This window comes from Varanus komodoensis, unplaced genomic scaffold (assembly GCF_004798865.1).
Source record: "Varanus komodoensis strain SLA01 unplaced genomic scaffold, ASM479886v1 scaffold12, whole genome shotgun sequence".
Lineage (NCBI taxonomy): Eukaryota > Metazoa > Chordata > Lepidosauria > Squamata > Varanidae > Varanus > Varanus komodoensis.
In genome coordinates, this window is record NW_025335349.1 from 13173308 (window position 1) to 13188280 (window position 14973).

Below are 14973 nucleotides of genomic sequence, written 5' to 3' on the forward strand. Positions count from 1 at the left end.
AGCCAGCACCCTGACCATTAGCCATGCTGACTGAGACTCATGAGAGTTGTAGTCCAACAGCATAGAAGGACACAGCTTCTCCAAGCTTGAGCTAAAGGCTTCATAGACAAGATCTTGAAAGGAAAAGCCCCGCAAGCATTGAGCTGTCTAGGTTTCTCGTTTAGCTCTTTTGTTTGATTCAAATTGCATCAATTTGTATTTTGAAGCCAAGCATTTCTTTAGCAGGGAATTTGTCATATTAATGCTGTCTTCTATTCAAAGTTGTTCACAAAATAGATTACAAACAAAATGCAGCAAAATCAAAATGATAAGATAGTAATAAGCATTTGCAAGACTGCAACAAAAATAATCCTTTACAGTCCAATAAAGGGATGGGGGCACATCAGTCATAAACAAGCTGAAAAAAGGAAGACCTCGTGTAGGCCCCCCCAAAGAAAGCTGTTCCAGAGGAAATAAGTAGGATCCAGTGTTGCTCATGCAGAGTGAAATAAAATGAGATGCAAGTTAGCCTTGACTAACATAAGCTCCATTCATTTCAATTATTCTATACACGATTAGCATAGGATACTATCCCTACAACCAACCTACAACCAAACCTTGGCAGTTGGGTATAAAAAAAGTGAAAATTACTGAAAATATAGGCATGTCCTAGCATAGTTGTGTGTCAATTACAAGTTTCTATTCAGTTCAGAAGCAACACGAGTGAAGGAGATGAAATTGGATGTGATCAAATCATGCATGACACTGACCATTCAGGAGCAAAGCTCGATCAAGGGATGCTTCTAGCCTTCATGCCTGATTTCCGTGCAGAGGCTCATTCTGAGTGATGTTTCTGCTAAGCAAAGGCATCTGTCTTGTCCGGATTACATTTCAGCCTCTTAGCCTTCATTCAGCTCATCATAGCCTCAAAGGCTGCATAAAGATTTTTACTACTACTACTTTTTCTTCTGTACTAAAATGTATTCTATTATAAATAGCAATTACTAACAATAACTAAGATGGCACCTGTATGATTTACTTCTAAAACAGCAAATAATTCCCTGTGATTTTTGCTGGAGAATGCAAAGGATCTGCAGCTACAAACATGGTGGAAGTGCAGAGCTGACCACTTGGTGGGTCTGTCCTTTCATTGAAACTCCTAGGAATGTAGGATGTGTTTTGTTCTCATGAATAAAAATGCCCACATCTCTTAAGTCAACAGGAGCCTGTTGCTTTGGTGGAAAGTGGAGAGGACACATAAAAGCTCAGACGCTATTGTTATAAAACTTAAATGTGAGCATCTGGATAGACCTGAGAATTATAACCTCTAAATTACAGAATATAAGGCAGAAACTAATATCTACAGAGTGCATACAACTTTCTATTAAGATGACCAGTCAATTGCAGAGGCACCATAATGGGGTCCTACACTGACTCTTCTACTTGAACAGTCTTCGGGACAGTATTTTTTTTTCTTTTAAACTATGTCAAAACATTTGAAGTGGCTATTCAAATATCTAATATTGAGAATTCTCATATATAAGTGTACAAGCCTAGGAAAGTCTTGGTAGACCTTAATCACATCTGGAGGAAATATAAAATTACAGTCCACTGATTAAGATCTGCAAACACTTTAAGGGTTTTCTGAAGATCAATCTTTAAAGTCACTAAAATGTACTTTGTCTGATAGTGAATGCTGACTTTCTTTTTCTTCTTGTTGGCTAGTGGGCTGGTTTCTTTCATCTTGTTGGATAAAGATAGCAGCTGAATCTTTGCCATCTTGGAAGATTGCTCCATTGTTATGCATAGAACTCAACTTTTTGTGTTCACATTTGGAGTCCTGCACTTTCTTGATGTAACGCCTGAAACAGCATTTGATGGAGTATTTGAAAATCAAATAGCTGAATTCAGTGATATTTAAGACTATGCACAAGCAGGATGTCACCAACACAATGTACAGGAAGACTTTCTTCTCGGTGGGTTTGGATATGTAGCAATCAACAGTGTTGGGACATGGACTCATGTCACATTTCACAAGACGGGGAACACTGAATCCCCCATATAGTTTGTAAAATAAAAAGAGGAAACCAATTTCGAATCCTGTTTTAGAAAGGAGGCTGATGAGATAGGTGCATAGCAATCCACCATCCATACTTCCTGGGTTCTTGTACAGCTTTGCTCCGTGTCTCTTTTCCCTGTTTTCTCGATAAGCTACATGGAGCACAACAAGTAGTGATGGAGTGGAGACCATAATGAGTTGCAAGGCCCACAGCCTAACCTGAGACACTGGAAAGAAGTGATCAAAGCAGACATTTTCACAGCCTGGTTGCTTAATGTTGCATTCAAACTCCTTCTGTTCATCTTTCCAGACATGTTCTGCAGCCACAACATAGACAAGGAGGCGGAATAGGAATACAATAGCCAGCCAGATTCTGCCAAGTCCTGTTGAATATTTATTCACTCCACTTAGGAGATCTCGGAGAAATCCCCAGCTCATTGCTTCAGGAAGGGAGACAAGCTATAACAAAAGAGAAATCTGATATAATGTCCTTTTTAAACATGAGACAGTACATCCCAACTGAATAACATTACAGGTTGGATCATAAAGTGACAATTGAAGCAATTTTATCTGTCTTTTCCAGGGAGATAGGGTTCCAGTTCTTTTCATGGCGTTCCAATTATTTTCCTGTCTTACTTTCCTATACTATTTGTAAATTAGAAACACTGGAACTGTTGTTTTTTTAACATTAGCTCACCCAGATACCTTAGAGCTAAGGTTATTCCTGAGGGGTATTCCTAAATACTGGGGACATTTCATTTTCATGCACTATAAGAAAATATACAGAACAAAAGGACCTGAAATAGTTTTGCCAGTTCTTACAGCACGGGGAGCTTGGCTTTATCCCCAGTGGTGCAACTCAGTAATCTAGACCATGGAAATAATGTTTTTATGGGGGGGGGGGGGGGGGAGAGCAGCTTCAGGTAATCATATTATCACTTTGGTTGTGAGCACACAGCTAATGTTTTCCCCTTGTCACCATTCCAGGGTTCACACAAGCTTCTGCATTCCTGATATGTTAAAGAAACAAAGCCATTAAAGCCATAAAATGGAGTTTGCTTCTGATATCCTGGTGATGAACACAATTACTTAGGAATAAGTACTTGGTTGTTGTAGAGCCAGCCAATCTATTGTTGAAAGACTAATAATAAAATCTTCATCTGTAACCATGTACATATTCAGTCAACTCTCCTGTCCATACAATTTGAAAAGTAAGCACGCTGTGTCATGCATCAGGCACTGCAAAGCCCATCTGCCACTGCCTCCCTCTCCTGCTGTCGCTAAGGGTGGTGGTGTGTCCTCTTTTACAGAAGACATTCTTCTGGTTTGAATGGGTGTCCAATCCAAGTTCTGGATAAAGAGAAACAAGAAAGCTGCCCAGGAACAACTCTTAGAGAACAAGCTGAGCAAGTCACTTGTTCACAGTCTTCCCACTATGCAGAAATATATTTCTAGTGCAATTATATGAAATTTAAATTCCTGTCTATACATATAGATTAGCTTGTGCAGATTTTATGTCATTCAGTATTTTCTTTGACTCTCCTTTTTGAATGATGCGTTTTCTCTTTTTGGATGATTTACAAGTGGCCAACCTACACTGCTCCCAAAATGGCTGCAGAGGCCCTGGACTTTGGCCCCAGGTGTAGCATTCACTGCACTACACCCTACCTTACACTTAGAGATGGCTCTATCATGTTACCTACATAGGATCACATGGGCTGAGGTGGGGTGGAGTCATAGGGAGCAGCAGTCATACCACTCTTGTTGGGTATGAGGTATCCCTTTGCATCAGGAACACTCCTCGTGAGTAAAAGGAGAGCAGCTTTCACTTGCTGCTACCACCAGTGCAGTGTTTATTCTACATTTAGCCATGCTAGTAACTGGTTCTTCTTCTCCGTGGTCTCTGCTCCTGTGTGGAGCCCGTTACCAGGGAGGTTTAGTAGTGTTTGGTGGGAACCACTCAACCACCCCACTGTATATTATATAAAGGAGGAATCCCCACCCTTCCCCTCCGTTCTTCTTTAACTGCTTTCTGAGCCTCAGGAAGTTCTTTCTCTATTTCCCTTTAGCCTTTTCCCTTTTTAAATCCCCACCAACACTCTGGTCATTCTAAACTGAGCCATTATAATGACTGGTGCTTGTCTGTGTTTGAAACAAATTTCTAATCAAACTGTATCAAATACCGTTTCCCAGCATTTGCTCAGTTCAGACACACAGTCTAACACCACGGCTTGCCAAAGGCCAAAACAGCATGAAGGCCAGTTCCAGGTTTGAAAGCATCTTCAGCAAAATGCCCCCTGGTGGGCAGCCCTTTTAATTTCCCACAGTGCCCTGAGGCATTGTAAGAAATCGAAATGCCTGCTTACCGTTCTCCCCACAGGGATCTCATAGCAGATGTCACTGAGGGAGACCCTGCCAGAGGGCTGGGGCTGCCTGAGGGCGCTGCGCGCTGAAGGGGACCTGGTGGTCGTTGGTCCATGGTGAGGAGGGGCTCTAGCCCAGTCGTAGAGCACATGGTTTGCGTCCTAGTTTCACCCCAGGTAGGTCTGGGAAAATCCCTGAAAAATTCCCTGGGGAACTGCTGCCAGTTGGTGTCAACAATGCTGGGCTGACTGGACTACCAGTCCGATTCAGTATAAAGCAGCCTCCTCTGTGAAATAGAGAATTGCTTAATGAAGTTTTCAATTTCTGCTACTATCTGTTCATAAGATAGATTTTCCATGTCCTTCTTTCCAGGTTTACCAGAGCAAGAATCCCTTATCAGACTGCTAAATCAACAGAGAAGGAATGGCTCAAAGGTTCCAACCTACAGATTCCAGGATCCACTTGAAGAAACAAGTCCATGCTGGGATAAGGCACTTAGACTTTTCCCAAACTGTGGCAACCCTCCCAACATTTGGGACTTCAGCCCCCATCAGCTCAAGCTAGAATGGTCAATGGTGAGGAATGTACTGCAAAATGTCTGGAGAGCACTAGGTAGAGGAAGGCTGACCTACCACCAGTTGTTGAAAATGTCATGGCTACTCTCTTCCGTTACTAGTTTTGCCACACAGGGATCTTTTAAAGATGGAGCAGGATGAGAGCATGGGCTGAGATACAGAACGGGTTGAGATGGCTCTTGGCATGGCATTGTAAGAACTTTGCACTGACCGCCAAGTTGTCTAATAGTCATTTAAAGACCAGTAAAACCATCCATCCCCATTGGGCAGTGTACCAGTGTTTGCACTGCAGAAGCAAAATCCCATTCCTTGGCTTTGGAAGTTAGAGGATGGGAATGAAAACATTTTTATTTTGGTCTTTGTGCAGGGATGGGCAATTTACAACTAAACTGGATAGGGCTGATGGAAGTTGTAGGCCAAATATAAGATTGATATTAGCTATAATAATGTTCATTTACTGTTATGTCACACATTAAGAGCATCCATGTCAGTGCAAAGAATAAGAGAAAGGCTCAAACATCTGTTCTGATATTAGGTGGAGCTGGGGAATTATCTTCTGAGGATGTGTGAAGTCCCTTCTCTCACAGATGAAGCAAGCATCTGGGAATAGAAGAAAGAGCTTGCTGATAAGAAGGAGGGTGTTCCAGGCACCTGGTGGATCCCTGCACTTCTCAGTTTAGATATTCAGGATTAGATAGCAAATACTAAATAGTCTTGTGTCTGTGCCTAGGGAAATTAGGTGAATTGCATCACTGGTCAGTTTCATTGTGTTCTGGTTATGCATTTCAATTGTTATTAAAACTAAAACAAAGCTATAGCTTCCATGCTGAAATTGTAACTGAAGATAATTCTAAGTTTTTCATCCTCTGTTTGGAGATATGTCTTTCTACTGCCCACTTAGCATAGCATAGCATAGACAGCCTGGTGCCTTCTATACTTTTTGACTACAGTTCCCATAATCCCTGAATATTGTCCATGTTCGTTGGGGTAATAGGGGTCCAAACCATCTACAGAGACCTAGGTTACTTACCCTTGCCCTAGACACCAGGAAATAGTAATTCCCCACCCACTCAAATAGATACAATTCATATACTTATTCTGCAATATCCCTTCACAAGAGAGGCATATTTATATTCCTGTGAGATAAAAGCTGTTTATGACAGCTGCTCTCAGTCTCTGCACATGATTCCTGAAGCCCCCAGAGTGTCTCCCCCACACTTCCCATCTTCCCTCATCTCCTGCTTTCCTGTCTGGGGCTAAACTCCAAGGGGACCCGGGCTGCCCCTGTGTTCCTATAGAATGTACTGATTCTCAGGCATGGATGGGAATGTAGAAAATCTGTGCCAGCACACCATTCCCCACATAAGAAGAGCCCTGCGGGATCAGTCCGTGTGGTCCAGCATTTTGATCACGCACTGGCTGCCCGGCTGCCCACAAGAAGCCATAAACAGGACATGTATGCAACAGCACCCTCCTGCCCATGTGCCCCAGAAACTGGTGTATACAGGGAGACTGTCTCTGGAACCGGAGGTTCTTCCTCATGGTCTCTGTGCATCACACATGTGGGCTTTGCCACAGCGGCACAAGGTCTAGATCGGAGAAAATTTCTGTACCTTAGCGTCATGGAGTGGGGGCAATCACAACATCTTGTGGGTGATCTCTACAGTTTATGCACTGTATGAAGAACTTTTATCTGTCTCGAATCTCCTACCAATCAGCTTCATGGGATTCGCCAGGTTCTAATATGAGAGGGGGAGGAAAATGTCCCCCTGTCCACCTCTACTGTGTCTCTTCTTCCTCATCTTTCCTCTAAGCTTAACAGTTCCTTTCCTCTAAGAGGAAACTTCTGTCCAATCATGTACTGAAGAGTCATATCCTTGATCAGCAATTTACTTCTATAAATTATAAAGGGGAATCAAGCATGAAGAGAAACATTAAGAGTTTCTTGCATCAGTAGAATGGAAACTCCCAAAATCTTAGTTACACAATATCATGCATAGAGAATGGATCTGTTGCCAGGCAAGCACAGCCTAAGAACATAATAAAGTTCAGGAATAATTTCTCTTCTGAATACTCACTCTGTGTGTGGGGGCCTTTTTCTTTTCTTGTTTTACAAGTTCTCCCCACTATGGATACTTAAAATAATACAAATCATTTGTGCAGGAGATGCTGCCTACAGCTTGAAAGAAATTGTGCAAAATCACAAAGAGAAGGCTGCTTGCACCTACAGCTTTTTCATTCCTTGCTCGCACAGCTCCTCGGTCGCCCTGCTTGGAGCTACAGGTGAGCACAGGAGGTGAGGCACGAAGCCTGCATGGATGTGCATCCAAGTTGTGCATAAAGCAGCTTGCATTCCAGACAGTGAATCCAAACTACCCCTACTTTTAAAATTCCATACACGATGCTTATGGAGCATATAGGCAGCTGTTTTACACCAGACATCATTTCTGCCAGGGGCAACCATGAGCAGTAGGCTGCTCCTGTGACCCTGAAGCCCAGTCTAGTTCTACCCTCCTGCCAGATCATTTGGGTTGTAACTGTGCATTCTGGGGAAGACTCTGGGGCAGACACTGAGCGCCCAACTCAGCATAATGAGAAGGAGGGACCCCAAAACCAGTACGGCTGAATTTACTCCATTCTGAAGTAGGCAAAGGGCTAGCTCATTGGGAAGAGGGGAGTAAGAAGACTGGGTCCAGAGCTGTACGTATTGAAATTGACCATGGTTTGGCTGACATCTATTTTCATCGCCCCTTATAAGACCCCCTAGGTAGGATTATGCAGAGCCTCTCCTCTGCCCCGTGCTAGTATGTTTGCTCTGTGCTGGTGCACTGAAGATGAGTGCTGGGGGCAGAGACCCTTCTAGATATGAATGTGGATCTGAATATCCCATACTTGGGAAGTGGAGTCTTTTTCAGCCTAAGGACTACTTTCAGAGAAGCGCTCAAGAGCTGTGTTGCAGTAAAGGTAAAAGTAAAGGTTTTCCCTTGACATTAAGTCCAGCCATGCCTGACTCTAGGGGGCGGTGCTCATCTCCGTTTCCTAGCCGAGGGAGCCAGCGTTTGTCCGCAGACAGTCTCCGTGGTCATGTGGCCGGCATGACTAAACACCGACGTGCACGGAACGCTGTTACCTGCCCACCGAAGTGGTACCTTTTTATCTACTTGCATTCGCATGCTTTCAAACTGCAAGGCTGGCAGGAGCTGGGACGGAGCAACGGGAACTCACCCCGTTGTGCACATTCGAACCGGCGACCTTTCGATCTACCAGCACAGGAGCACAGCGGTTTAAACCACTGCGCCACCTGCAGTCCCTTGTGTTGCAGTAGTGGGTGGGATTAAAGGCAAAAGGGAAGATGAGAGACCAAACATTCCACCTTATTTATTTGAAACCTTTGTATGCTGCCTATTGTGCCACAATACCTCTGGTTTGTCAGTTTATGGTTCTTACTGACAGTAAATAAGCCTTAGGAGAATTATTTCAACTTTTTAGAATTGCAGAGGATGGGGTGGGGGCTGTACAGGAACCCACCAAACGATCTGAGCTCAGGGGAAGGAGGTATGGCCACCTGGTGAACCCCAAATGGCCAGATCTGAACCCTAGGCCTAACATTCTGCACCCTTGGACTACACCACCATTACACAATTATAACAGACTGCAGTCTTACAATTTTGTTCCTATGTAGCAAACTACTGGATGAAGCCCTTAAGCTACTGCTTACAAAGCTACCTCTGATCTGGAAGTAAAATGGAGGTTTGGTGGATTTTTTAAAAATCAAGTATCTTGAGTATAAATAAGAGAATGCTTCTGTACTTAGGCAGTGCCCAGAGGCCATTTCGAAGTAGACAGGGCTCATCTTTTGCTCAGAAAAATAAGCAGGAACAAAAAATGGCAAGGTTATCTGTCCAGATCTATGAATGCATTACTTCAAACCACTTCAAAAAATCTTCCATGACATAAGAGGTGTTGGACAACTGTAAGGATATTTATACCATTTCTTACTAGATCTCTTTTGACCCATCACAAAATTTATTCCTCCTTAATAAACCACAAGTTTCCACACAAAACAGACTGTTTGTGGAAGGCAATAAAAGCTTCTTTAGATGCTTTTCTATAAAAGGTTATGTATCTTACCGCATTTTTATCATACTTCTCCTCCAAAAAGCCCTAGGTAGTATTCTTCCTGCTGTGACTAACCCTCAGAAAAACCAAATGGGAAAAGTCACCCAGAGAGTTTTTGGCAGAACAGAGATTTGGGGATTCCCTCTCCCATTCTGGTTTGACGTTCCGAACACTTCATGTTATGTTGGCTGTGTGATCATGTGATAAAACAGACTGCATGGATGGGCCTTAGACCAAACTGCTTCAACTTTGAGCAAATTTCTTCCCAGGATCACATGACAGTTGCTCAGGTAATTATTACATGAATCTCCCTAAAATTGTGCATCAAAACAACACTAGAGAGTCAGTGGAGTGCAGTGGTTAAGAGAGTGCAGGACTGGGACTCAGACCATCTGGGTTTAGTCCTGCTCAGCCATGGAACCAACTGGGTGACTTTGGGCCAGTTGCAGACTCTCAGTCCAACCTACCTCACAGGGATGTAATTGTGGGGATAAGAGAGGAGGAGTAGGATGTAAGCCACCTTGAGTTCCTTGGAAGGAAAAATGGCAGGATACAAATATGCATATGCATTTAAAACTTATTTTAAGAAGAAGAAACAAACCACAGGAAAATATTGATAGGTGGTATAGGATTAAGCCTTCAAAGTTCTACTAGAGCTGCTGCTGCCATCAAGTGGAAAAGCGGGGCTATGCCATCTGTTGGAGATTCAGATGGCTGCCTTGGACTTTATGGGCAATCATGTCTTTGCCAGTGAGCCTTGCTACACAGGGAGCCACATGTTGGACCACAGTCCAGAAGAGAGTGCATATCACACCAGGAAATGGAGCGGCTCTTTTTCTTTCTCAGCAAAGCAACATTACAACCTCAGTCATTTCTTATTACATTTATACTGCTCATTTTTAACCCTTGGAAGGAATGCAAACAGAGCCCATTTTATGCTCACAATTCTGTGAGGCAGCTTAGGCTGAGAGTCAATGTACGGCCCAAGTCAACCAGTCAACTTCATGTCTGATGGGATACTGGATCAAACAATACGACAGCATTCCGCTCATGGGCGCCCATCCACTCAATGATGTTAGAGATGTAACACCCAGAAATCTGTTTCTCCCCTAAGAAGTTTATACTATAAACCAGACTCTCCTGATCTGGTGCCCTCCATATGTTTTGGACTACATATCTCAGTAGCATCATCCAGAATACAAAAGTCAGTCATGGTGGAAATTGTAGTACAAAACATATGGAGAACACCAAGCTGGGGGAAGCTGGTATAAGCCATCACATATAAGCCTTTCTCCACCTATATCTCATGCCCTTCTCAATGAAAAGTGCTCACTGCAGGTGAAGTTTCGAAAGCATACTCCCCAAGCCTGTTTCTGTTAAAACCATAATCATTCATAGCAGTCTTTTTATATTTATCACGGGTGATGTTTCAGCCCACCAATCTGTCATACCTGCATTTGAGAAGATGCAGGGACCACTTAATCACCCAACAGCTGTTCAGTACAATGACCTGTCAGACACTAAACATCTGTTTCTTTCTTGCTGTCTTTAACAATCGCATTGCAGTCTCATTTGTTTTCAGGCATCTTAAACCAACCTTGTGCTAGTTTACTGCATCTTTAGTAGATTTATAGTAATGAGAATTCTTGCTAATGCAATTTCTATTGCCTTAACTCACAACTGACAGTAGAAGCGGCACCTTCCATAATATTCCCTTCCAGCCCACTGATAAAGGCACAAAACCTCCATTCCACATTGAATGGCCTTCACACTTTCCAGATTCAGGAGGACCCAGATTTTCACACCAGCTGGTAAGATGGGGCCCACTTCAAACTGTTATTGCCACTGAGACTTGTAACAGAAGACGTGGAATGCTGACTCTCCATGTCTCAATGGCTCCCAGATAGAAGACTCTCAGTGCTACCAAATGCAAGGCAATTGTGCAGCTACTCAGTCTATGTTTTCTTAATTTCTGCAACAAGAGGACTAAAAAACCTATGGGAAAATACTGCATGGTTACACATGTCATCTAGGCTATTCCCCACATACATACACCAACACACCCTGTTAAAATTCATGAATGAGGCAGGATGAAGACATGATAAAAGGCTTGTCTGGCTGAATCCTAGATACTCGATCTCTTTGTGTTTCTCTCCCCCTCCTTCTGTCCTTTACTTTTTCTTTTCTTTTCCATTATCCATTTCTTTTCCATTTTTCTGCCCCACAAAAAATGTCATGGTGACTCATCCTGTGTACAGGGGCTGGCCACACAGATGTGGTTGTGAGCGACCGGCACCAGTTGAAGACCAAGGCCATAGTAAAGCTAGCTGGATTAACCGCCTCACTGCAGTCACCTTTATGACATCAACACTATCTATTTATACAGCTCTACGAATGGAAAAATAAGTTTAGTCATCACAGCCCCTTCTCCACATCCAGTAACTTGCCCCTGTTTCATACTACATCTTTGGATTTTCTTGGAAAAGTCTGCTCTTTAAGAGGATCCCAGGGATGCTGGATGAACAACTGCTAATTTGTCGTCTGGAAAAGTGCTAAAACATTTTTCTGTAGTCATCAAAGGAAAAATGTAATCATGAGGGATGGGGTATTCAAACTTGAAGTCCTACATCAGCAGCCATTGAAGACAGCCAGTTTTTATCCACTGCAGCCCATGGCAATTCGCCACTTCCACAGCCAGCCCTTTTCACTTCATTTGTGTTTCATGAAAATATGCACATTTTCTAGCAAACCAGTTTTGCAAGGCTGCTGTCGTTGTCACTGATGCCCTTAGATCTTTAAAGCTGTTTTAGTCACATCTTGCTAACTAATAATAATAAAACGCATCTACATATTCTTGAACGTAAAGCAGACTTACCAGCAAAGCAGCAGATGGTTGTCAAAGAACTCAAGCAGGTTTGTGGTACCATTAACATTAATGACTCCGTTTCCCAGAAAGGGAGTTTTACAGCTTCAAGCCTTGAAAATGGTGTCCAGCAGTTTCCTAGGCAGTGTAACTCAAACAGGTGTAACCTGATCATTTGTTCTAGTCAAATGACAAACACAGCATAGCTCCTGGTGTCCAGAAAAGCAGCAATGTAAACAGAAACTCCCAGCAAATTTTTCCAGGAACACATCATTACAAAACTTCTTTCTCTTTCTGTTTTAAAAAGCCTCATTAAAAAGCCTTCCACCTGTGGGTAAAACACTGGGAAATACCCTTGGTGAACTTGGGTCAATCACTCTCTGTCAGCCTAAGCTACCCCACCAAGTTATTGCAAAAAGAAGACTGATACTCACAACAGACTTTAAAAAGTTTGGTAGAGTTTGTCATATGAATTAAAGTTCCCCAAAACTGGGAGAAAGTAGTGAAGAATTAATCAAGCCACTCTCTAGCCTCCAAGTATAATTTATACATCCCACAAGTCTTGGAGCTTCAGCTGATGATTCCAAAACTATTACAAGATGCCTAAGGGAATCTTACGAGGAGCATCCAGACGAATTTCTTTCCTTCCCCCACCCCCCTCTCTCTCTTTAAGAGAAGGGGAAAGAGTTGGTAGAGCAATAAAATCAGAAGTGTCTGGAGAGGAGGAGGAGCAAGAAAGGAGAAAAAATCAGGAAGCTAGAAAAGAATGTGGGTAGCACATAGCAGGGTTAAAAATGGGTGCCAGGTCTGAAAACATAGAAGACAATGGGCTGGATCCAGATATGGTTCCACTACGAACAGACTCATTGACCTGATTCTCATGAAATGACAGCTCACTGTGGCTAAATTTACCTGTGGGGGCAATTCTGATGTGCCCAGTGCCCATGCATATCCAACCTGCCATGGTCTGTCATTTCATGCACACCCAGAAAGCAGAGCTTGTTTGACGATTAGACAATGTTCCAATAACCCTAAAACAAGCTATAGGGTTTTTTGGGGGGGGGGGTCTAACCTTCAAACAATCTCTGCCACCTCGGTTCATATGACAAGCAATGGCATGCTGGGAATCTACAGGAAGCATGCAAAACCGGTGCACAAGTGCACCTGGCACAAGGTGATAGCCCCTGCAGGTAAGTCAAGCCATGGTGAGCTGTTGTGTCATCCAGACTAGGAAACCCATTTCATTGGGACTATTTAAAGTATGATTTAAGTCTGGCTGTTAATACCATTGTTGAAAGTTATGTAGACTTTGCATCTTGAAAACTTCAGAACTGAATCCTTTACCAAGCCTGATATGTAGGAGTGGCTGTCTTCTCGTTGCAGAGAATACAATGAAAAAGCTCTTTCTCTGCTTCATAGCTAACTTTCCCACCCACTCTTCTCTCTCATATTTTATTTCCCAGGTATGACGGAAATCTGTCCCTGCTCTAAGGCAGATCTTTGGCTTCGAGGTGCACCCACAGGTCAGCAGCATTGTTGGGCATAACTACGTGGAGCAAAGCGTTGTGCGCCTTACATGCTGTGCTCCTTTGAAAAGATTCATTTATCTGCTCATTCAGTATTTTAACGTGAACAATTGCTTCTGTCTTTGTTTGCTAGGGCAAAGAACTATCCATTTAATCCTCTGCTTCTTACAACAGATAATAACGTGGAAACAGCAGGGATTTATTTCTGATAAGATCTTTAATTTAAAAATGTAAGCATAAAATAGCTTTTTAACAACAACACCTGGTTCTCAGAATACATATGTAAAGCTTAGTGCCTTTATATATAATCTTTTGAGGTGAACCACATACATGAACTTAACAGATAAAAGAGATCTCACTGACTAACGGACTGTTCTTTGTAACAAGCCTCTTGATTTAATATGGTTTTGTTTTTAATCAACTGGTTTTTAGCCTGAACTCAGTGGTACTTCCTCCTTCTGACAAGGATAAGATTGCTCTGTGCAATTAAGTGTTGTCTGTGCCAGTGGGTAAAAAAGCACTTTTCAAAGCTGGGTATATTATAACAAAGAGTTGTATCCAATGTTTGTCCAACACAGAATAAAAATCAATAGGGCTTACGCTAGACTAACACTGGATACAGCCTATTGTAATTTTATTTTACAAAATGCCTTACCCTTCCCTCAGGGCATTTTGTGGTTTCTTTATAAGACATTTTATTGTTGTAAACATAAAATATTTATGCAATGCATTTTACCTCCTCTCAGGTTTCTTTTCTTATATTCCCCAGCCCTTTTATTCTTCATTCGGTTTCACACTGTTTCTATCCAAACAAAACATTAACATAATTGTTTGCAGAAACTATTTACTAGGACAGAAAGTGGAGAGGATGTGAGTGTAGGAGGGAAGCAGCTGTTAAGCCTTTTGTCTGTTTTATCATGTTGTGAATATAAGCTTCTAATTATAAATAAGACAAAGTTAATTTAAAAAATTGAACATTAGGCATGATTCAACTAAAACTAAACATTTTCTCTACCTGCCTCACATCAGTGGAAAACAGCTAACTGGGAGCTTAATTCTTTCATTAAGCCAAAAGGATGTAAAAGCATTTGATTTTTATTGAATAGTGCCTATAGTTAATTTAGAGTGAGCAGGAAAGCAGAACAAGGCCCAAGTTTTGGATGTTGATAATTGTACCCATTATAACACACCCTGGAGCCTTGAGAGGGCAATTTTCCTATCTTTTAGCTCAGTCTTCCTGCGCTTTCTGCTATGATAAAACTCTGCACTGTATGATCTTGAGTTCATATTGTTCCAGCTTAGGTAGAAGACCCTAGATCCTTGAGTCACAGGATCCTGAGGTCTCCAACACACTCCACCAATATGCCCACTTCTGATCTGGGAAACTGGCATGTCCTGAAGTGAAGAGCTGCCCTCTAGTCTTTGTTTTGGGTTGAAAGGAATGGCTTTGTGTCTTGGAGTTCAGACTCTACCTCTTTCATGTGCTTA

The 14973-nt window shown here is 42.4% G+C and overlaps 2 protein-coding genes across 4 annotated transcripts in view; one reads left to right on the forward strand and one right to left on the reverse strand.

Moving 5' to 3' along the window:
• ZNF292 (zinc finger protein 292) overlaps positions 1-13466 on the forward strand; it is a 73699-nt gene extending 60233 nt beyond the window's left edge. The window contains exons 9-10 of one of the 3 annotated variants that reach the window (XR_006413858.1): positions 4775-4977; positions 13423-13466. The gene's annotated coding sequence lies outside the window, so the exon portion shown is untranslated. Of the gene's footprint in view, positions 1-4774; positions 5789-13422 lie in introns of those variants that run through there. The other 2 variants (XR_006413857.1, XM_044421695.1) reach the window with 2 other exon arrangements.
• Positions 1631-12029, reverse strand: GJB7 (gap junction protein beta 7). The gene is made up of 2 exons (XM_044421458.1): positions 11972-12029; positions 1631-2497 (listed from the first exon to the last, which is right to left on the reverse strand). Exon 2 carries the CDS (start codon positions 2474-2476, stop codon positions 1631-1633), a length of 846 nt encoding a protein of 281 aa, XP_044277393.1. The 5' UTR covers positions 2477-2497; positions 11972-12029.
• Positions 13467-14973: the final 1507 nt, after the last annotated feature.